The sequence below is a fragment of the Chlorocebus sabaeus genome, chromosome 9 (assembly GCF_047675955.1).
Source record: "Chlorocebus sabaeus isolate Y175 chromosome 9, mChlSab1.0.hap1, whole genome shotgun sequence".
In the NCBI taxonomy this organism is placed as follows: domain Eukaryota; kingdom Metazoa; phylum Chordata; class Mammalia; order Primates; family Cercopithecidae; genus Chlorocebus; species Chlorocebus sabaeus.
The window spans coordinates 72,071,233-72,093,958 of NC_132912.1; the positions used below are offsets into that span (position 1 = coordinate 72,071,233).

The 22,726-nt window shown below is 42.7% G+C and overlaps 1 protein-coding gene and 1 pseudogene across 5 annotated transcripts in view; one reads left to right on the forward strand and one right to left on the reverse strand.

Moving 5' to 3' along the window:
* The window catches only part of SLC25A16 (solute carrier family 25 member 16), a 45,403-nt gene that overhangs the window by 18,992 nt on the left and 3,685 nt on the right, over positions 1-22,726 (forward strand). For 3 of the 5 annotated variants that reach the window (XM_038009166.2, XM_038009162.2, XM_038009163.2), the window contains 6 exons: positions 496-629; positions 3,156-3,219; positions 15,236-15,357; positions 15,603-15,669; positions 20,164-20,326; positions 21,587-21,655. In XM_038009166.2, the coding sequence (XP_037865094.2) occupies positions 496-629; positions 3,156-3,219; positions 15,236-15,357; positions 15,603-15,669; positions 20,164-20,326; positions 21,587-21,655 (619 nt within the window). Of the gene's footprint in view, positions 1-495; positions 630-3,155; positions 3,220-10,901; positions 10,924-11,480; positions 11,566-15,235; positions 15,358-15,602; positions 15,670-20,163; positions 20,327-21,586; positions 21,656-22,726 lie in introns of those variants that run through there. The other 2 variants (XM_073019092.1, XM_038009165.2) reach the window with 2 other exon arrangements.
* Positions 6,886-8,175, reverse strand: LOC119627927 (large ribosomal subunit protein uL24-like; annotated as a pseudogene).

The window sequence follows — 22,726 nt, forward strand, 5'->3', positions numbered from 1 at the left end:
GAGGCTGAGGCAGGAGAATCATTTGAACCTGGGAGGCGGAGAGTGCAGGGAGGCGGAGGTTGCAGGGAGCCCAGACCACACCGCTGCACTCCAGCTGGGGCAACATGAATGAAACTGTCTCAAAAAAAAAAAAAAAAAAAAAAGAGTAGATCATCTTTAGTGCAAACCCAGACCTTGCATATATTTCTTTTGTTAATATTTTTTAGATTGCTATAGTTTAATATAATTTGCTATTATTATAAATAGAATTGGTTGTAATTTGTAGCTGTTTCTACAGTAGGTTTTATATTATATGGGGTGTGCTTATTTATATTATTTGGATATATTTTGTATTTTTAGTAGGTTTAGCTGTTTTATAGAAATTACTATTCATGTAATCCCTTAAGCAAAATTATGTCCCAAGTGATGGCACATTAATCTATATCTGTGGTTGTCATGAAAATTTAGATTTAGGTAGTTTTCTCTGTTTTAACAGCATTTTTCCTCTAAAAATAGGAGTATTTTCTGCATTGTGTGCTGTTCCTCAAAAAGAAGGATTCCTTGGATTGTATAAAGGAAATGGTGCAATGATGATTCGAATCTTTCCCTATGGTGCAATCCAGTTTATGGCATTTGAGCATTATAAAACGGTAGTTAAACTTTGATCTTTTCTCTTTTGCATTCTTGAATATCATGCATGCTTGACCAGGCATTTGCTTTGGACATTTAAAAATATGTAAAAGTTTCATATTTTAAAATTTTAATTTTTTTTTTTTTTTTTAAATTTTTGAGACAGAGTCTCGCTGCCCAGGCTGGAGTACAGTGACACTATTTTGAAAGGCTCACTGCAACCTCCACCTCCTAAGTTCAAGCAGTTCTCCTGCCTCAGCCTCCTGAGTGGCTGGGATTACAGGCCTGTGCCACCATGCCTGGCCAATTTTTGTATTTTTAGTAGAGACAGGGCTTTGCCATTTTGGCCAGGCTTGTCTCGAACTCCTGGCCTCCCAAAGTGTTGGTCTTGCAGGCATGAGCCATGATACCGGGCCAAAAAGTTATTTTTGATATAGCAATGCCTTTTTAAAGGAGTAAGACTTGTGATAGCTTAAGCTTTTAAATATAAATTGTCTTTGGAGTTACTGATTCCATAATTGTTAGTCAGTTATGAGTTATTTATTTATTTATTTTTTGAGACGGAGTTTCACTTTTGTTCCCTAGGCTGGAGTGCAATGACATGATCTTGGCTCACTGCAATCTCTGCCTCCTACATTCTTACAGGCATGCACCACCATGCCTGGCTAATTTTTTATTTTTAGTAGAGGCGGGGTTTCACCATGTTGGTCAGGCTGGTCTGGAACTCCTGATGTCAGGTGATCCCTCGCCTTGGCCTCCCAAAGTCTTGGGATTACAGGCATAGCCACTGCACCCGGCCAAGTAAATTCTTTATGTTCACTCCTCATGAATGAAAGCTAGAGTATCTTTAAAGAAGATAATAAATCCATAAAATATTAATATATTTTTAATGTGTTTCCCTTTCCTCCTTCCCTCCTTCTAGTCTAGTCTAGTCTAGTCTAGTCTAGTCTAGTCTATTCTTTCTTTCTTTTTTGAGATAGTTTCTCTGTCTCCTAGACTGGAGTGCAGTGACGTGGTCATGGTTTACTGCAGCCTCAACCTCATGGGCTCAAGCAGTTCTCCCACTTCAGCCTCCTAAGTAACTGGCACTAGAGGCATGTGCCACCACCCCCAGCTAATTTTTCTTTCTTTCTTTCTTTCTTTTTCAGTGGTGGAGAGGAGGCCTGGCTAATTTTTTAAAAAACATTTTGTAGAGGTGGGGTCTCACTGTGTTGCCCATGCTAATCCGGAACTCCTGGGTCCAAGCCATCCGTGGGCTCCAGCCTTTAGTGTGCTTTTTGTTACTCAATTGTAGGAGAGGAACACTGTGACTTTGGATTTTCTTATTAAATAAAATAGTGCAACTGGCTGGGCGCAGTGGCTCACACTTGTAATCGTAGCACTTTGGGAGGCTGAGGTGGGAGGATCAGCTGAGGTCAGAAGTTCGAGACCAGCCTGACCAATATGGAGAAACCCCTTCTCTACTAAAAATACAAAATTAGCCAGATGTGGTGGCGCATGCCTGTAATCTCAGCTACTCAGGAGGCTGAGGCAGGAGAATCGCTTGAACCCAGGATATGGAGGTTGCAGTGAGCCAAGATTGTGCCATTGCACTCCAGCCTGGGTGCATCACGAGGTCAGGAGATCGAGACCATCCTGGCTAACATGGTGGAACCCAGCTACTCAGGAGGCTGAGGCAGGAGAATGGTGTGAACCCAGGAGGTGGAGCTTGCAGTGAGTGGAGATCCCGCCACTGCACTCCAGCCTGGGCGACAGAGTGAGACTCCATCTCAAAAAAAAAAAAAAAAAAAAAAGAACAAGCAGCAGAGATCAGAGCAACACTCTAAGCTTCTAAGCTAGTCAGCCAGAGAGAATTGATACCATTTGTATATCAGGACTTCATTGTCTATAGAGCATTAAAAAAAATAAAAATAAAAAATTAGGCCAGGTACGGTGGCTTACGCCTATAATCCCAGCACTTTGGGAGGCCGACGTGGGTGGATCACCTGAGGTCAGGAGTTCAAGACCAGCCTGACCAATATGGTGAAACCCCGTCTCTACTAAAAAATAAAAATTTAGCCAGGCATAGTGGCATGTGGCTGTAGTCCCAGCTGCTTGAGAGACTGAGGCAGGAGAATCTCTTGAACCTAGGAGGCGAAGGTTGCAGTGAGCTGAGATTGCACCACTGCAATCCAGCCTGGGACACAGAGCAAGACTCCGTCTCAAAAAAAAAAAAAAAAAAAAAAGTAGCAATTTATTCCTACTACCTTCAGTCACTTGTTAAGGGCTTGTGTTCCTTAATACACAATATCATATATTTAGCAATTCTAAGCTAGTTTGCTTCTGCAGAAACGCAAAAAATTAAAGCAGAGACTGCAGAGGAAACATCCCCTTTGCTGTGATATAATACTGCCAAGTTGTATTTAATTGTGCTCATTTCGTTCACATTTATTATTAATTTTCTTTTTATTAGTCCTGTAACTCTTGAAATAAATCTTCATTATTAAACAGTAAAATGGGCAGCATTTAAAAAATATCTCATTTAATTCAGTGTTCTTGTTTTCTAGTTAATTACTACGAAGCTGGGAATTTCGGGTCATGTGCACAGATTAATGGCTGGATCTATGGCAGGTAAGAGGAGTTAGGTATATTTTATTTCTGACAAATTAATTTTCTGTTAAAATACTTAATTTGGTTTAGATTATATGAGTGGCATTGAGGAAAGCACAGGTTGCAGGTGTCCTGTGACTTGTATTTTTTCCTGGGTGCATCCTCAAAAAAAGTTATGTATTAAAATAAAAAGTGTGACATTGATTTAGTAGCACACATTTGTTGTTTTTCTATATTCAGTTATATATATGAAATTATCATACGCCAACTGAAAAATAGTCCTTTTACAGTAGAGGATAAGGAATAGTCTCAACTTGTAACTACGTGAAAAGCTTGCATTCTCTTTGACAGTTCTACTTTTGGAAATGTTTAAAAATTAAAAAAAATTTTTTTGAAGGCTAGTCATGTAATGCAGTGTGAATGGAGAAAAAACAAAGAAAACTGTAACTGATTGTGATCAATGAGTTTTAAACATCACTGCACTTCACTTGGACCAGCCATTACTTTTCAAAATTTATCTTTTTTCTTTAAAAAAATTGTAACGAATTATGACTATAGTAATAACTACTCCTATACGTAAAAATAGTTGTATTCCCTAGAGACAACCATGATTAGCAATTCCTTTCCTTCTCCTTTCCTTTCCTTCTCTTCCCTCTCCTCTTTCCTCTCCTCTCACTTCTCTTACCCCCTCCCCCTCCCCTCCCCTCCCCTCCCCTCCCCTTCCCTCCTCTCCTCTTCTCTCCTTTTTTGAGGCAGGGTCTGGCTCTGTCTCCTAGGCTGGAGTACAGTGGCGTGATCACAACTCACTGCAGTCTTCACCTTCTAGGCTCAAGCCATCCTCCTCTCTCAGCCTCCCAAAAGTAGCTGGGACTACAGGCACATGCCACCATATCCAGGTAATTTTTGTATTTTCTTTTTTTTTTTTTTTTTTGAGACGGAGTCTCGCTCTGTCGCCCAGGCTGGAGTGCAGTGGCCGGATCTCAGCTCACTGCAAGCTCCGCCTCCCGGGTTTACGCCATTCTCCTGCCTCAGCCTCCCGAGTAGCTGGGACTACAGACGCCCGCCACCTCGCCCGGCTAGTTTTTTGTATTTTTTATTTTTTTATTTTTTATTTTTTATTTTTTATTTTGTGTGTGTGTGTGTGTGTGTGTGTTTTTTTTTTTTTTTTTTTTTTTTTGAGGCGGAGTCTCGCTCTGTCGCCCAGGCTGGAGTGCAGTGGCCGGATCTCAGCTCACTGCAAGCTCCGCCTCCCGGGTTCCCGCCATTCTCCTGCCTCAGCCTCCCGAGTAGCTGGGACTACAGGCGCCGGCCGCCTCGCCCAGCTTGTTTTTTGTATTTTTTTTAGTAGAGACAGGGTTTCACCGTGTTAGCCAGGATGGTCTCGATCTCCTGACCTCGTGATCCGCCCGTCTCGGCCTCCCAAAGTGCTGGGATTACAGGCTTGAGCCACCGCGCCCGGCCCTTTTGTATTTTCTTTATTTTTATTTTTTAATTTTTTTGAGACCTAGTCTTGCTCTTACCCAGGCTGGAGCGCAGTGGTGCGATCTCGGCTCACTGCAAGCTCCGCCTCCCGAGTTCACGCCATTCTCCTGCCTCAGCCTCCCAGTAGCTGGGACTACAGGCCCCCGCCACCACGACCGGCTAGTTTTTTGGATTTTTAGTAGAGATGGGGTTTTCCCGTGTTAGCCAGGATGGTCTCGATCTCCTGACCTCGTGATCTGCCTGCCTTGGCCTCCCAAAGTGCTGGGATTACAGGCGTGAGTCACTGCACCCGGCCAATTTTTGTATTTTCTGTAGAGACGGTTGTCATGTTGCCCAGGCTGATCTCAAACTCCTCAAATTCTCACCTGGCCTATTTCTGTTTTTTAAATATTCATTTTTATGAGTTTGGGAGGTGGGACGTTAGTTCTTTTTCTTTGAGATATTGCTAATATTTTATTTCCCAGTTTTAGATTTGACCTTTGGTTCTATGATTTTTTTAAAAAAATCATCTAAGATTTTTTTTCCCTATACAGACGTTTTACATGGCCAAACATGTTAGTTTTTTTCCTCTGTTAAACTTCTAAATTTTGTGTTCTGTGTAGAGATTCCCTCCCCATTCTAAGTTAAAGACATTTAGTCATGTTTTTCTTTTTCTTTTTCTTTTTTTTTTTTTGAGACAGAGTCTTGCTCTGTTGCCCAGGCTGGGGTGCAGTGGCACGATCTCAGCTCACTGCAACCTCTGACTCCCAGGTTCAAGCGATTCTTCTGCCTCAGCCCCCCAGTAGCTGGGATTACAGGCTCACGCCACCATGCCTGGCTGATTTTTGTATTTTTAGTAGAGATGGGGTTTCGCCACGCTGGCCAGGCTGGTCTTGAACTCCTGATTTCATTTTACCCACCCGCTTTGGCCTCCCAAAGTGTAGGATTATAGGTGTGAGCCACTGTGCCCAGCCCTAGTCATGTTTCTTTACTAAAACTATTTGTTTTGGCATGTTGATCTTATGTTTACTTTTATAGAGGGAGTGAGGGATGGATGGAATAAGTTTTACATATGACTTGTCAGTTGTGCCAACATTATTCACTCACATAACTTTTTTGCCAAAAGAAGGTTATTTTAGAGATGGAGTCTTGCTCTGTTGCCCAGGATGGCTTAAACTCCTGGATTCCAGTGATCTTCCTGCCTCAGCCTCCCAAAGTGCTGGGACCAGAGGCACACACTACTGCACCCATTTGAAAATTCAAATTTTGAGTCAAATTCTCCCAACATTCCTTTCCTTTCCTTTACCTTCCCTTCCCTTCCGTTCCCTTCCCTTTCCTTCCCTTCCCTCCACTTCCCTTCGCTCCACTTCCCTTCCCTCCCCCCCTTCCCTTCACTTCCCTTCCCTCCCCTCCCCTCCCCTCTTTCTCTCCTCTCCTCTTCTCCTCTTTCTCTCCTTTTTCTCTCTTTCCTTTTTTTTTTTTTTTTTTTTTTTGAGATAGGCTCTTGTTCTGTCACCCAGGCTGAGTGGTGGAATGAGTTTGCACTCAGCCTGGCTGATAGAACTCTTGACATATAATATTTGGACACTCGACATGGAGTCCACAGGACAACATTATTAGGAAAGCTCTATGATTTCTCTTCAGTTTACAGAAGAGCAATGTTAGAAAGTTTCCAAATTTTACGATGTGTTATTTTGTATATCACTTCTTTTTTTTTTGAGATGGAGTCCCTCCCTGTTGCCCAGGCTGTAGTATAGTGGCGCAATCTTGGCTCACTGCAACCCTCGCCTCCTGGGTTCAAGCCATTCTCCAGCCTCAGCTTTCCGAGTAGCTGGGATTACAGTAACGTGCCACATGCCTGGCTAATTTTTGTATTTTTAGTAGAGACACGGGGTTTCACCATATTGGCCAGGCTGGTCTCGAACTCCTGATCTCAGGTGATTTGCCCACCTTGGCTCTCCAAAGTGCTGGGATTACAGGCGTGAGCCACCGCGCGCATCCTGTATATCGCTTTGTAATTCTCGTTTTTCTTGTTTTTTTTTTTGAGACGGAGTCTCCCTCTGTTGCCCAGGCTGGAGTGCAGTGGTACAATCGCAGCTCACTGCAACCTCTGCTTCCTGGGTTCATGAGATTCTTCTGCCTCAGCCTCCCGAGTAGTTGGGATTACGGGCATGTGCCACATGCCTGGCTAATTTTTGTATTTTTAGTAGAGACGGGGTTTCAATATTTTGGCCAGGCTGGTCTCAAACTCCTGACCTCAGGTGATCTGCCTGCTTCGGCCTCCCGAAATGCTGGGATTACAGGTGTGAGCCTCCGCGCCTGGCCTGGTTTCGAGCTTCTGCCCTCAGGTGATCCACCCGCCTCAGCCTCCCAAACTGCTAGGATTACAGGCATGAGCCATGGTGCCTGGCCTATAATCAGGTTATAATCCTCCTGTTAAAAATTTAATTCAGGGCCAGGCACGGTAGCTCTTGCTTGTAATCCCAACACTTTGGGAGACCAAGGCGGGTGAATCACCTGAGGTCAGGAGTTTGAGACCAGCCTAGCCAACATGGTAAAACCCTGTCTGTGGTAAAAATAAATAAAATTAGCCAGGCATGGTGGTCGGCGCCTGTAATCCCAGCTATTTGGTAAGCTGAGGCAGGAGGATCGCTTGAACCTGGGAGGTAGAGGTTTCAGTGAGCCCAGATCGCGCCACTGCACTCCAGCCTTGGCAATAGAGCTAGACTTTGTATAAATTACAATTTATAGTTTTCTCCTGTGATTGAAATGCTTGAACTGGATCTTATGATTAATTTATGTCTGGTATCTTTGCTCCTCTACTTTTGATAAGGCTTCTAAATGTAACCTCGGAAATTTTATATTTGCTAAAGTAAAAAGTTGTGTTTTTTATGATCATTTTAATGTAGCTTATTTTAAAGCTTTTTAAAACCTTTTTTCCTGTCCCTCGTCCTACAACTACAATCCAATACATACTAAATCTCAGTTGGCCAGCAAAAGGAAACCTATAGATTGAGATCAAGGTTTGTATTTTTTTTGTTTCAAGTTTTTACCAAAGCTTGTATATAAGATTACTTTATTCCTGCATCTTCTCAATTGTTTCTTCCTTGTATTTGCCCTTTTCCTTTCCTACTTGGCGAGATTTGGCTTTCTGTTCGAGAATCTTTTTGCCATCTTTGTCCCGTTTTAGCCTAGTGAGAACCACCTTGCTGTGGTGAACGTCTACGTGGACAGTTGTGCCATTAGCCTTTTCCCGTTGCACCCATTCATTGTAGATGACATGTTTCTTCCTGTAAGCTTGGACTACTTTGCCAATTTGCTGACTTTTATAGTGTCCTCATACAACCTGACCTTCATCAAAACCTTTCAGATAGGCATGGATCACACATTGTACTTCTGTCTCAGCTCTTTGGAAAGAGGGGAAGACATAATCTTCCTGCTAATGTTGGAAGTTGCATTGAAATGCCTTTTGCAGTTCTTGCCTCGATTGGAAGTCACAGAGGGATTGAATTTCATTTTGGCTGCTCCTGCTTCGGTGATGGCTGCAGAAGGGAAGAGAAGGGTTTGTATTTTTAAGGAAGGTCTCCTTCTTTCCCCACATATGTTTTAGTTGTCTGAAATCCATCTGGCTCTGCCAGTTTCCATGGAACTAAACGTGACAAGATAAAGAGTAGAGAAAAAAGAAGGAAAGTGTTACAACCTAGAAGTGATGAGCTGAGTTCCGCTTGTTGCGCTCTTTGGTCTGCTCCTACTTGATGTTCCAGTCCAAAGCTTGGTGGTTGAGTGGACAGAACACTTGCTGGGATCCTGCCTGGCCTCCATTACTCACCTTCCCTTTGACCATGGGCAGATCACCCAAAACCTCTGTAACTTGCCTCTATGTTTGTTAAAGTGGAGCTTGTGGTTTCTCTCGCTCTCTCTCCCACAACCCTCCTTTTTCCCATTCTTTCTCCTCTATCTCAGTTGTTCTGAGGGTCAGTGTAAAGAATTGCTGTAAAAACAGTCTAAGAGATCTGAAGTCCTCCATGAACACAAGGGAATGTTATTAATCCTTCCATACCAGTGCATGCTTTTAAGTCAGCAACCTGAACTCTTTATTCTCCTTTTTGTTTCATTTGTAATGTAGGGAATATTTTAGTTGTAAATAATGGTGATATTCAAAATATTTAACAACGACTATGACAAAGGCAGTAGCCGATCACAGCAGAGGCTGGACATCTGCAATCAGATGACTGTACGGTATACTCCAATGATTATTAGAACCACGTGCTCACCGGACTTTGAGAATCTCAAAGAGGCTTGGAGGCACCTTTCCCAAATAAATTTTGTTTTCTTTTTTTCAGAGACAGGGTTTTGCTCTGTTGCCCAGGCTGGAGTGCAGTGGTGAGATGCTAGTTCACTGCAACCTCTAACTCCTGGGCTCAAGCAGTCCTCCCCGCTCAGCCTCCTGGGTAGCCGGGACTGCAGGCACATGCCATCGTGCCTGGCTAATTTTAACTTTTTTTGTAGAGACAGAAAAAAAAAGAGGTTATGTGGCTCACACTGGTCTTGAACTCCTGACCTGAAGCATTCCTGGCATCTCAACCTCCCAAGTAGCTAGGACTACAGACACATGCCACTGCACCTGGCCTTCCAGATACTTTTATATTTAAAAGGGAATTCTAGCCGGGCACGGTGGCTCAAGCCTGTAATCCCAGCACTTTGGGAAGCCGAGACGGGTGGATCACGAGGTCAGGAGATCGAGACCATCCTGGCTAACACGGTGAAACTCCGTCTCTACTAAAAAGTACAAAAAACTAGCCGGGTGAGTTGGCGGGCGCCTGTAGTCCCGGCTATTCGGGAGGCTGAGGCAGGAGAATGGCGTAAACCCGGGAGGCGGAGCTTGCAGTGAGCTGAGATCCGGCCACTGCACTCCAGCCTGGGCGACAGAGCGAGACTCCGTCTCAGAAAAAAAAAAAAAAAAAAAAAGGGAATTCTAGGTTGGGCACAGTGACAAAATGAGACTGTCTCAAAAAAAAAAAAAAAAAAAAAGAAAAAGTTAAAAAAAAAAAGGGGGGGAATTCTATCTTCCTTGAGCTCTGATCCAGAATTCAAAAGCAACAAGCTTCCTACATGTTTGGGAAAATTGCTCTTCTGAGCTGGTAGTCCAATTCTTGAATTTTTGAAAATCAGAATGTAGGTAAGTTCCAATTAATAGAATTTGAGTCCTGATTTGTGGGAGTGGGGGAGTGGCATGATGCTTAGACCTCTACTCTTAAGCCCTTTGGGTTTTTGACTTACATTGTACAGGTATTAGAGATCTGTGATTTCTATGTGAGAATCCTGTACAAAAGGCATATACTCTATAAACCCAGTTCTTTGGGAGGCTAAGGAGGGAGGATTGCTTGAGCCCAGGAATTCAAGACCAGCCTGAGCAACACAATGAGACCCCATTTCCTCAAAAATAAAAATAAAGGCAGGACACGGTGGGTAATCCCAGAACTTTGGGAGGCCAAGGTGGGGTGGATCATGAGAGCAGGTGTTCAAGACCAGCCTGGCCAACATGGTGAAACTCCATCTCTACTAAAAATACAAAAATTAGCCAGGTGTCTTGGTGCACGCCTATAATCCCAACTACTTGGGAGGCTGAGGCAGGAGAATTGCTTGTACCCAGGAGGTGGAGGTTTCAATGAGCCGAGATCACATCACTGCATTCCAGCTTGGGTAACAGAACAAGACTCCATCTCGGGAAAAAAAAAATGTTAGAAGTAAGAAGAAAAAGATGTACAGTTATTCTTTTGTGTTATAATGGTTTCTATTGTGGCTCATGAGTGTCATAACTGAATTTTTTCTACCTAGAACCTACTCTAAGAACATAATTTTAGTTGTCATACTCATCAGAGATTGCACACAACTATCGACAGGTGTATTTCGGTTGTTCATAACTGATATTTAAGTCAACCTCAAAGTAGTAACGTGTTTCCAAGGGACAAACTATTGTAGAATTGGACTTCCTTGGACTCCTACTCTAGACCAATTTGCTTAGCTTTGTGGCTTAGCTTTTGTATCTATGATGCTTGGAGCCCTTCTTTTGTCTAAAGTATGTATTTAGAATCTATGTATTTTTGTTATACTTTAATCTCTTTGAATATGTACATGGACCCTGGATGCTGCTCCCACTATGTCAGCCTCAGATGGGGATGGAGGGTGGTGAGAAACCATCTTTGAAAACAAATCCACTACCGTATTCATTGAGAAGTTGCAGAAGAGGATGAATTGATGAGGGTCTGTAAATGTCCTGTATTATGCAATTTCTAATATTGATTTCTTCTTTCCCTTTACTCTCTCTTTGTAATGTTAGTTCCTTTTTTAAGAAATCCTTTGTAGCTGGGTGGGGTGATGCACACCTGTGATCCCAGCAACTTGGGAGGCTGAGGTAGGAGGAACATTTGAGCCCAGGAGTTTGAGGCTGCAGTGTGCAGTGATCACACCACTGCATTCCAGCCTGGGTGACAGAGCGAGACACTATCTCAACAAAAAGAAGAAAAAAAGTGTTTTGTGTTTCTTTCTGGAATGCACTAAATAATTCATATTTACCATACTTTCTAAATATGATCCCTAATGTAATTGCTGGTTAAAATATATTCTCAGGTTTCCCATAACTCCTGGGATTCTAGACTATGGAGACAGTAAGATGATGAGAATTTAGAGAAAAAAGTCTGACTTTGTTTAGATTCATCTTTATGTCCTCAGTTTCTTGACTTAAGGGAGGGAAAGAGAAGAGTTTGCACATTCATAAAAATTGAAAGCAAGTCTCAGCTTGATTGAGTCTCATTGCTTCCTGGTAGGTAAAGATATTCTACTGTTTGTATTGGATTGTAGTTGTAAACTGAGGGAAGAAGAAAGCTGTTACCATCACTATTCAAGGTAAGTAGTTTCTGATTTGCCTTATTTGTTCATCGAGGGCTTTTTTGGCCTTCTTAAAAGAACTGTTAGATAGAATAGTAAGGAGTGTGTGAATGGAGAAAAGAGGCCCAATGGGAGACCGTAGCTTCATGAATTGAAAACCTCAGTCACCCTCTGAATGATTGTTATGGATGTCAGTCTGAATACTAGCACCAGGCAAGCTGAATTCCCACGTTGTTACATATTCTTCTTCAGTAATTCTCTGATTGTGCTTCCCTTTTAATTCAAATTTGTACGCTTTGATATGCAGGAAACAGATGGGGGGCAAGGGGATGCAAGAAGAGGAGACAAATAAATTGGTTCTCAAAGGAAAGGATAAAAAAGTACATAGTTTCAATAGAATACACTGGAGAATAATAGCTAACACTTATATGTAACCTTTACTATGTACCAGGAATTATTTTAAGCATTTACATATGTTAGCTCACCTAATCTTTACGAAACCCTGATTTAGGTACCCACTTATTATAATACTCATTTGACAGAAAACAGGATTGAAACCCAGATTAAGTAACTTGATCAGGGTTGTATATCTAGTTAGTGGTAGAGTCTAATTTGAAGCAAGGAGGTACACTCTAGAGTTTATACTCTTCTCTTTTTTTTTGAGACATAGTCTCACTCTGTTGTCTAGGCTGGAGTGCAGTGGCATGATCTTGGCTCACTGCAGTCTCCGCCTCCCGGGTTCAAGGATTCCCTGCCTCAACCTTCTGAGTAGCTGGGAGTACAGGTACCCACCACCACGCCTGGCTAATTTTTTTTTTTTTTTTTTTTTTTTTGAGACGGAGTCTTGCTGTGTCACCCAGGCTGGAGTGCAGTGGCATGATCTTGGCTCACTGCAAGCTCAGTCTCCCAGGTTTATGCTATTTTCCTACCTCGCCTCCCCAGTTTTTGGTAGAGACAGGGTTTCATTGTGTTAACCAGGATGGTCTCGATCTCCTGACCTCGTGATCCGCCCGTGTCAGCTTCCCAAAGTGCTGGGATTACAGGCGTGAGCCACTGCACCCAGCAATTTTTGTGTTTTTATTAGAGACAGGGTTTCACCATGTTGCCCAGACTGGTCTCCAACTCCTGGTCTCAAGTGATCCACCTGCTTCAGCCTCCCAAAGTGCTGGGATTACAGGCGTGAGCCACTGTGTCTGTCCCTAGACTATATACTCTTTTAACTTTTGACCGTTTTGGTCAATTTTGATTATAAGTCAAAAGTTAATAGTTTATTATTATTATTATTTTTTGAGACAGAGTCTGGCTCTGTCACCCAGGGTGGAGTGCAGTGGTATGATCTTGGCTCACTGCAACCTCTGCCTTCCAGGTTCAAGGATTCTCCTGTCTCAGCCTCCCAAGAAGAGTAGCTGAGATTACAGGTGCCCACCACCACGCCTGGCTAATTTTTGTATTTTTAGTAGAGATGAGGTTTCACCATATTGGCCAGGCTGGTCTGGAACTTCTGACTTCAAGTGATCCTCCCACCTCAGTCTCCCAAAGTGCTGGGATTATAGGCGTGAGCCACCGCACCCGGCCTATTTTTTAAATAAATACTAAGTTTTGCTATGTTGCCCAGGCTGTTCTCAAACTTTTGGACTCAAGCGATCCATTTACCTCAGCCTCCCAAAGTGCTGGGATTAAAAGGATTGAGCCACGGTACCCACCCACTTCCTTTACCTTTACAAATTTCTGGATATTCTTGTTTCCTACCAATTCATTATTTAACCACTACATTAACTCCCACAGTGACCTCCCCTCCCCTCCCCCCTCCCCTCCCCTCCCCTCCCCTCCCCCCTTCCCTCCCCTCCCCTCCCCTACCCCCTCCCCTCCCCTCCCCTGCCCCCTCCCCTCCCTTCCCCTCTCTCCTCTCCTCCCCTCCCCCTCCCCTCCCCTCCCCCTCCCCCCTTCCCTCCCCTCCCCTCCCTTCCCCTCTCTCCTCTCCTCCCCTCCCCCTCCCCTCCCCTCCCCCTCCCCCCTTCCCTCCCCTCCCCTCCCCTACCCCCTCCCCTCCCCTCCCCTCCCCTACCCCCTCCCCTCCCCTCCCTACCCCCTCCCCTCCCTTCCCCTCTCTCCTCTCCTTCCCTCCCCCTCCTCTCCCCTCCCCTCTCTCCTTCCTTCCCCCTCCCCTTCCCTCTCTCCTCCCCTCCCCTCCCCCTCCCCTCCCCCTCCCCTCCCCCTCCCCTCCCCCTCCCCTCCCTTCCCCCTTCCCTCCCTTCCCCCTCCCCTCCTCTCCCCTCCCCTCCCCTCCCCTCCCCTCCCCTTCCCTTCCCTTCCCCTTCCCTTCCCTTCCCTTCCTTTCCTTTCCTTTCCTTTTTAGATGCAGTTTTACTCTTGTCACCCAGGCTGGAGTGCAGTGGCACGATCTCGGCTCACTGTAACCTCCGCCTCCTGGGTTCAAGTGATTCTCTTGCCTCAGCCTCCCAAGTTGCTGGATTACATGTGCTCGCTACCATGTCCGGCTAATTTTTGTATTTTCAGTAGAGATGGGTTTTCACCATGTTGGCCAGGCTGGTCTTCAACTCCTGACCTCAGGTGATCTGTCCACCTCAGCCTCCCAAAGTGCTGGGACTACAGGCGTGAGCATGCCCAGCTCCCACAGTGATTTGCCATTAAACCTCCTTTTCTTTTCTTTCCTTTTCTTTTCTTTTTTCTTTCTTTTCTTTCTTTCTCTCTTTCTCTCTCTCCTTCTTTCCTTCCTTCCTTCCTTCCTTTCTTCTCTCTTCTCTCTTCTTTTCTTTTCTTTCATGGACTCTCGCTCTGTTGCCAGGCTGGACTGTAGTGGTGCCATCTTGGCATACTGCAACCTCTGCCTCCTGGGCTCGAGTGATTCTCCTGCCTCACTACAGGCATGTGTTGCCACGCCCAGCTAGTTTTTGTATTATTAATATTATTAAAATTATTAAATTATTAAATTATAAAATTATTAAATTAAAATTATTCACCGTGTTGGCCAGGATGGTCTCGATCTCTTGACCAGTCCACCCGCCTCGGCCTCCCAAAGTGCTGGGATTACAGGCGTGAGCCACCACGCCTGAAAGGGGTTTAATAGACCCCTTTCAGCCAGTGACCAGAAAACTTGGAACATGGGAAAAGGAATTAAGAAATAGATGGAGTTGGGCTGGGTGTAGATTACTTATAATACCTAATATAATGTAAATGCTATGTATATATTTGTTATACTACATGGTTTAGGAAACAGTGACCAAAAAATCTGTACGTGTTCAGTACAGATGCAACCATTGTAGACCTCACTACATTTTCCATCAATGGTTGCTTGAATCCGTGGATGTGGAAACGATGGATCAGGAGGACCTACTGTGTTTCCTTTCTGATGTCTTAACTGGGAATACATAAATAGTAGAATAATTGTTTTTAAAAAAATCTCATGATTCCCTTACACTGTACACTGTACCATTTTGGTGCTGACAGTATAACTTCACAGTGAGAACTTGAAAATATTTTTTGCAAACCTTCACTTACTAGGTTGTTTTTGCATCTAATGATATGGTATAATTCTATCAGTAATATCACCTTTGATTTTATTGGGTTTTCACCATTGCCATAATATTTAGAATAATACTAATGATAGAGGAATACATGTATACATCAAATTTTTTTTTTTACCTTTAAGTTTCTACTTTCTTTTCAGGTATGACAGCAGTTATCTGTACTTACCCTCTTGACATGGTTAGGGTCCGCCTAGCATTCCAGGTGAAAGGGGAACACACCTATACAGGAATTATTCATGCATTCAAAACAATTTATGCACAGGTATTTCATATTTACCTTCCTCATCTATAACATGCCCTTTTATACTTAGGAAAACATTTTGAATGTCATATAAATAATTATTCTTTTACTTATTGATGTTAATAACAATAATTATGAAAGCACATCTTTGTGTTTCAGGGTGGATCCCAGAATAATTTTTCTGTTATAAAGTGTGATTTTGTTCTTTGATGTTTATGATAATAAGCACAATGTAATCTCACTTGCAATTTTCCTTCACTCAAAAGGAAGGTGGTTTCTTTGGATTTTACAGAGGTCTGATGCCTACTATTTTAGGAATGGCTCCATATGCAGGTATGTTTCAAATTTGCCAGAATCCTAATTTGCATGTTTAAAATATTACCTTTTTTTTCTTTTTTTTTTCTGAAATGGTAATATAAAAAGATGCTGTCTGTTAAGTACTTTTAATAGGAAATGATTTATGCATGGTCACATAATATTAATGTCTTGGATATAAAGATGACTATTCGTATACGATAAGTAGAAAATTACTTTACATCTTTTTCTTAATATCTGAGCCAGCTGTAGTCTTATTAACACACACGTTAGATGATGTTAAACATTTAGTTTTTATGAACATGTTAATTAAAAATAGGAATTGAAAAGTGGTTTTTGTCTCATTATAAATAATGAAGACTTATGGGAAATTTTGACAATATAGAAAAGTAGAAAGAAGAAAAATAAGGATACCTGTAGTTCTCTAGTCTCCATTATTACCTTGTTTACAGTCCTGTTTTTTTTTTTTTTTTTTTTTTGAGGCGGAGTTTCGCTCTTGTTGCCCAAGCTGGAGTGCAATGGCATGATCTCGGCTCACCGCAACCTCTGCCTGCTGGGTTCAAGCGATTCTCCTGCCCATGGTCAGGCTGGTCTCGAACTCCTGACCTCAGGTGATCTACCTGCCTTGGCCTCCCAAAGTGCTGGGATTATAGGTGTGAGCCACTGTGCCCGGCAGTCCTGTTTTTTTTTTTAACTAAACTTTTTATCTTGAGGTAATTGTGGATTTACATACAGTTGTGTTACAAGACAAAATTGCAGCCAGTTTAGTTTAAACATCTCAGTTGGCTTTATTTGCAATTCTAGAATTGGGCAATACTTTATTTCATAAAAATAGAGTAAGAGTTGGAATGACTAGACCCGAAGGAGTTGATTTTATATAGAGAAAGGGTTGAAGAAAGCAGAAACAATGAACAAGCAGGTTGCTCAGTTCAAAGTTACTATCCTTGTAAGTTGGGGACAGGAAGAATAAAATAGAAAAATCACTAGTTAACTTCAGGTTATATTAGGCTACCTTTTTTGTGTAAGTATTAAAGCAAAAGGAGCCGAGTGTGGTGGCTCAAGCCTGTAATCCCAGCACTTTTGGAGGCCAAGGCGGGTGGATCACCTGAAGTCACGAGTTCGAGACTGGCCTGGCCAACATGGTGAAACCCCGTCTCTACTAAAAATACAAAAATTAGCTGGCTTGGTGGCGTGTGCCTGTAATCCCAGCTACTCGGGAGGTTGAGGCAGGAGAATCATTTGAACCCAGGAGGCGGAGGGTGAGCCAAGATCCCGCCACTGCACTCTAGCCTGGGCAAAAGAGTGAGACTCCATTTATAAATCAGTCAGTCAATCAATCAATCAAGCAGAGGGAAGTTTACTATCAAGCTTATTCAAGATTGAAACTGGCCTGTTAGTGAAAGTAGCTGTCACTTCTTTCTCCTAATTTCTCAGGAGATCAGGTAACAACTAGTTTTAGTTTGGTAGTGTGGAACTTAAGCATGGGTGACTCTGTTTTGATTTTTAGTCTGGTCTGTTAGGGCCTAGTGTAGGAGCTTCGTCCAAAAGAATGGACACTCTCCTGGGTGACAGAGTGAAACCTTGTCTCTAAAAATCAAACAAACAAAAAAGCAACAAGGGCCGGGTGCGGTGACTCATGCCTGTAATCCCAGCACTTTGTGAGGCCAAGGCAGACAGATCACCTGAGGTCAGGAGTTTGAGACCAGCCTGACTAACATGGAAAAATCCTATCTCTACTAAAAATATAAAATTAGCCGGGCGTGGTTGCGCATGCCTGTAATCCCAGCTACTTGGGAGGCTGAGGCAGGAAAACTGCTTGAACCCAGAAGGCGGAGGTTGCAGTGAGCCGAGATTGCGCCATTGCACTCCAGTCTGGGCCACAAGAGCAAAACTCCATCTCAAAAAAAAAAAAAAAAAAAAAAAGCAGCAGCAACAACAACAACAAAAAAACAGTGCACTAATAGCAAACTAAAATGTGCTGTGGCCAGACATGGTGGCTCACACCTATAATCCCAGAACTTTGGGAGGCTGAGGCAGGAGGATTACTTGAGCCTAGGAATTTGAGACCAGCTTTGGCAACATGGGGAGAATCTGTCTCTACAAATAATTTTCTAAAATTAGCCAGGCTTGGTGTGAGGCGAGAGGATTGCCTGAGCCCAGAAGGTTGAGGCTTCAGTGAGCTGTGATCATGCCACTGTACTCCAGTCTGAATGACAGAGTAAGACCCTGTCCCAGTTTGAAAAAAAAAATTGTTTTTTAAGCTGTTCTAGTGGTTCAGAAATTCCAATTTTAAGGTAGTTGAATGTATCAATCTATTCTTTTATGGATAGTCTTTATTGTGTCAAGAAATATTTTCTTCTGATAATGATTTTTAACATTTAGCATTTTATATATATGCCACTAATCTCTCTGGAAGTATTTATTTTCTTTGTTAAGGAAGTTTTTTTTTTTTTTTTAAATCCCCTTCAGTTTTGACTTGGCACCATTTTATAGTATCTTCTTGGCCGGGTGCAGTGGCTCACGCCTGTAATCCGAGCAGTTTGGGAGGCCCAGGGGGAGTGGCACGAGGTCTGGAGTTCGAGACCAACCTGACCAACATGGTGAAATGCCGTCTCTACTAAAAATACAAAAATTAGCCAGGCGTGGTGGAGCACATCTGTAATCCCAGCTACTCAGGAGGCTGAGGCAAGAGAATCACTTGAACCCGCGAGGTGGAGTCTGCAGTGAGCCAAGATCATACCATTGCATTCCAGCCTGGGTGACAAGAATAAAACTGTTTCAAAAAAAAAAAAAAAGTATCTTCTTTTCCCAGTCATCTTAAAAAAATAACATAATGCAGAGTTGTTTTTTTTTTTTTTCTTTTTTTCTTTGACGTAGAGTCTTGCTGTGTTGCCCAGGCTGGAGTGCAGTGGTGCAATCATAGCTGAGTGCAGTGGTGCAATCATGGCTCACTACAGCCTTGACCTCCCTTGGCTCAGGTTATCCTCCCACATCAGCGGCCTGAGTAACTGGGACTACAGACATGTAACACACTGCATCTACCTCCTTTTAAAAATTTTTTGCAGTGATGAGTTCTCACTGTATTACCCAGGCTGGTCTCAAACTCTGGAGCTTGAGCAGTCCTCCCACCTTAGCCTCCATTAGTGTTAGGATTAGAAGGATGAGCTGCCACATGGGCTAGGGCAGTTTCACAATGAGTCTTTATATTTCGTAAGAGAAATCCCTTATGAATCTTTTTTTTTTTTGAGACAGAGTCTCGCTGTTGCCCCGGCTGGAGTACAGTGTTGTGATCTCGGCTCACTGCATCCTCTGCCTCCTGGGTTCAAGCAATTCTCTTGTCTCAGCCTCCTGAGTAGCTGGGACTACAGGCGCACACCAACACACCCGGCTAATATTTGTATTTTTTGTAGAGACGGGGTTTCACCATGTTGGCCAGGCTGGTCTCAAACTCCTGACCTTGTGATCTGCCCGCCTCAGCCTCCCAAAGTGCTGGGATTACAGGCATGAGCCACCGAGCCTGGCCAATTCAATAAACATCACAATATCTTGAGTAAGGCTTAGTTGGGAGGAATGCTTGAATTTCATATCTATTTACTTTTTCCCCTCCCTGAATTTCATTCCTAATTTTATTAATAAATAACCTTAATGGTTCTAGTAAAATCATGTAATGTTTAACAAGCACTATCTGCATACTATTTTTATTAGATTCTACGTGTTTTGTGAATTAACATAAACGCTTCTGTCATGGTCACAATTCTTCCTTGAAGACAAACTTAGACACTTAATTAAAATAAAAATGCTTTTTCACTTCTTAATTTTTGCCTGTATCTTACATTATCACCATCACTGTTTTTTTGTTTTGTTTTGTTTTGTGTTTGAGACGGAGTTTCGCTCTTGTTGCCCAGGCTGGAGTGCAATGGTGTGGTCTCGGCACACTGCAAACTCCGCCTCCTGGGTTCAAATGATTCTCCTGCCTCAGCCTCCTAAGTAGCTGGGATTACAGGCGTGCACCACCACACCCGACTACTTTTGTATTTTTAGTAGAGACAGGGTTTCTCCATGTTGGTCAGGCTGGTCTGGAACTCCTGACCTCAGGTAATCCACCCACCTCAGCCTCCCAAAGTGTTGGGATTACAGGCGTGAGCCACCGTGCCTGGCCATCATTGTTATTTAAATGTAAGTTGTCACATTTCCTTGTAATTAATAGTCATGAATTTAATGTTTCTCATGTGAAACCTTGGAAAACATTATTTTTTTCACATATAAAGTGGCATTATATCCACTATAGCCTCCGTCAGTGCAGTAAACTGCAGTGGTGCATGAAAACCAAAGGTATAATTTTTTATTGGTGGTAATTTTGTCATCTTTCGGTTATTTATGTACACAAATATTTCTATTTTAAATTAAGCCAAACACCAGAAATTAGGAAATGTGTTTATTATTTAAGAATGGTGTCTCTTTCACAGCTCATGTTACGTTAAGCATCATGGTGAATTTATTATTTTTTTTCAGGTGTTTCATTTTTTACTTTTGGTACCTTAAAGAGTGTTGGGCTTTCCCATGCTCCTACCCTTCTTGGCAGACCTTCATCAGACAATCCTAATGTCTTAGTGTTGAAAACTCACGTAAACTTACTTTGTGGTGGTGTTGCTGGAGCAATAGCGCAGACAATATCGTAAGTTTCTTCACCAACTTGATTTATTCAAATTATGGTTACCCAATGCTGATTTTCACCATTGGTTAATCATTTATTTTTTCTAATAGATTATTCAAAAAGAGGATCCCTTGCAAAATATAAGTATCAATTTAATACATTTTTTCAGATGTGTGTGCACTTTAAGCATATTATAAATAATTACATGTTTGGATGGAGTAGTGCTGCCTGTTGTCTCAACTACTTGGGAGACTGTGGCAGGAGGATTGCTTGAGCCCAGGAGTTTGAGGCCAGTCTGGGAGACATAGTGAGACCTTGCCCCTAAGAAAAAAAGAAAGAGAGCGGGTGCGGTGGCTCACGCCTGTAATCCCAGCAGTTTGGAAGGCCGAGGCGGGTTGGGTGGATCACGAGGTCAAGAGACCATCTGGCCAACATGGTGAAAACCCGTCTTTACTGAAAACACAAAAATTAGCCGGGTGTGGTGGCGGCCACCTGTAATCCCAGCTACTTGGGAGGTCAAGGCAGAGAATTGCTTGAACCTGGGAGGTGGAGGTTGCAGTGAGCCAAGATTGCATTACTGCACTCCAGCCTGGGCGACAGAGTGAGACTCCATCTCAAAAAACAAAAAAAGAGAGATTGCATTTGTATATTGTGTATTTAATTTCAGGCAGTTATCTGTATTATTAGTTTTAGGCCTTATGGAAAATTTTGTATTCGTCTACTGTATTCAAGGGGACTTGCTGCATAACAGTAGAGCAATTCTCAACTGGGGGTGGTTTTACCACCAGTGGACATTTGTTAATGTCTGGAGACATTTTTGGTTGTCACAGCTGGGAGAGTGCTACTGGCATCTAGTGGGCAGAGGTCAGGGAAGTGCTTAAATATCTCTAGTGCACAGGACAGTTTCCCACAACAAAGGAAGATCCAACCCAAAATGTCAGTAGTGCCAATGTTGAGAAACTGTATATTAGTATTCAACAGTGAAAAGCAACCAGTTTGTTTCTTCAGGAACTGGCATTTCATTTGGCCTTTAGAAATGAACAGAACTTGATATTACGGTGATGGGAGAGAAGAATCCTCTAATCGGAGGGATCACATAAGCGAAGATCTCTATATTGTTAATTGATTTTATTCATATGCCTATATCCTGACTCCTAGGTTAGACAGAACAATAAGAGCAGTAACACATTATTTCTTTGAGTTTATAGGGCTTTGTATTCAATAGTTGTTGAGTAGAAAACCAAAAATTTTTAATTCTTTATGCCTTTTTTCTTATTTTAGCTACCCATTTGATGTGACACGTCGGCGAATGCAATTAGGAACTGTTCTGCCAGAATTTGAAAAGTGCCTGTAAGTTCATCATATGTCATTGTTCATTTTCTTTAGGAAATGTAACATTAAACTCAGTAAGGAGGTATGACTCTAGTTTGACCAATAGTCTGTATCTTCCATTTTATCTCCCAAAGTTTATTTTGGTAACTTTGTAAGATTACAATCAGGCGGCAATCAGTTTCTTTTTCTTTTTTTTTTTGAGATGCAGTCTTACTCTGTCATCTGGGCTGGAGTGTAGTGGCATGGTCTTGGCTAACTGTAACCTCTGCCTCCCGGGTTCAAGTGATTCTCCTGCCTCAGTCTTCCAAGCAGCTGGGATTACAGGCACACACCACCATGACTGGCTAATTTTTGTATTTTTAGTAGAAATAAGGTTTCACCATGTTGGCCAGGCTGGTCTTGAACTCCTGACCTCAAGTGATCTGCCTACGTGCCTGCTCTATAATCAGGTTCTAATCCCCCTGTTAAAAATTGAATTTAGGGCCAGGCACGATAGCTCATGCCTGTAATCCTAGCACTTTGGGAAGCCAAGGAGGGCATATCACCTGAGGTCCGGAGTTTGAGACCAGCCTGGCCAACATGATGAAATCCCGTCTGTACTAAAAATAGAAAAATTAGCCAGACGTAGTGTTGGGTGCCTGTAATCCCATCTACTAGGGAGGTGGAGGTTGCAGTGAGCCAATTAGGCGACAGAGCGAGACTCCGTCTCAATAAAACAAAACAAACAAACAAAAACAAAGAAAAGATTAAATTTAGGCTAGTCATAGTAGCTCATGCCTGTAATCTGAGCAATTTGGGAGGCCAAGGTGAAAGGATCACTTGACCTCAGGAGTCCAAGACCAGCCCAGGCAACCCAGTGAGACCTTGTCTCTTAAAAAAAAAAAAATTGAGAGCTGTTTTTTTTTTTTTTTTTTTTTTTTTTGAGACAAAGTCTCACTTTTGTCCCCCAGGCTGGAGTGCAATGGCATGATGTCGGCTCACTGCAACCTCTGCCTCCTGGGTTAAAGCGATTCTCCTGCCTCAGCTTCCCTAGTAGCTGGGATTATAGGTACCTGCCACCATGCCTGGCTAATTTTTTTATTTTTAGGA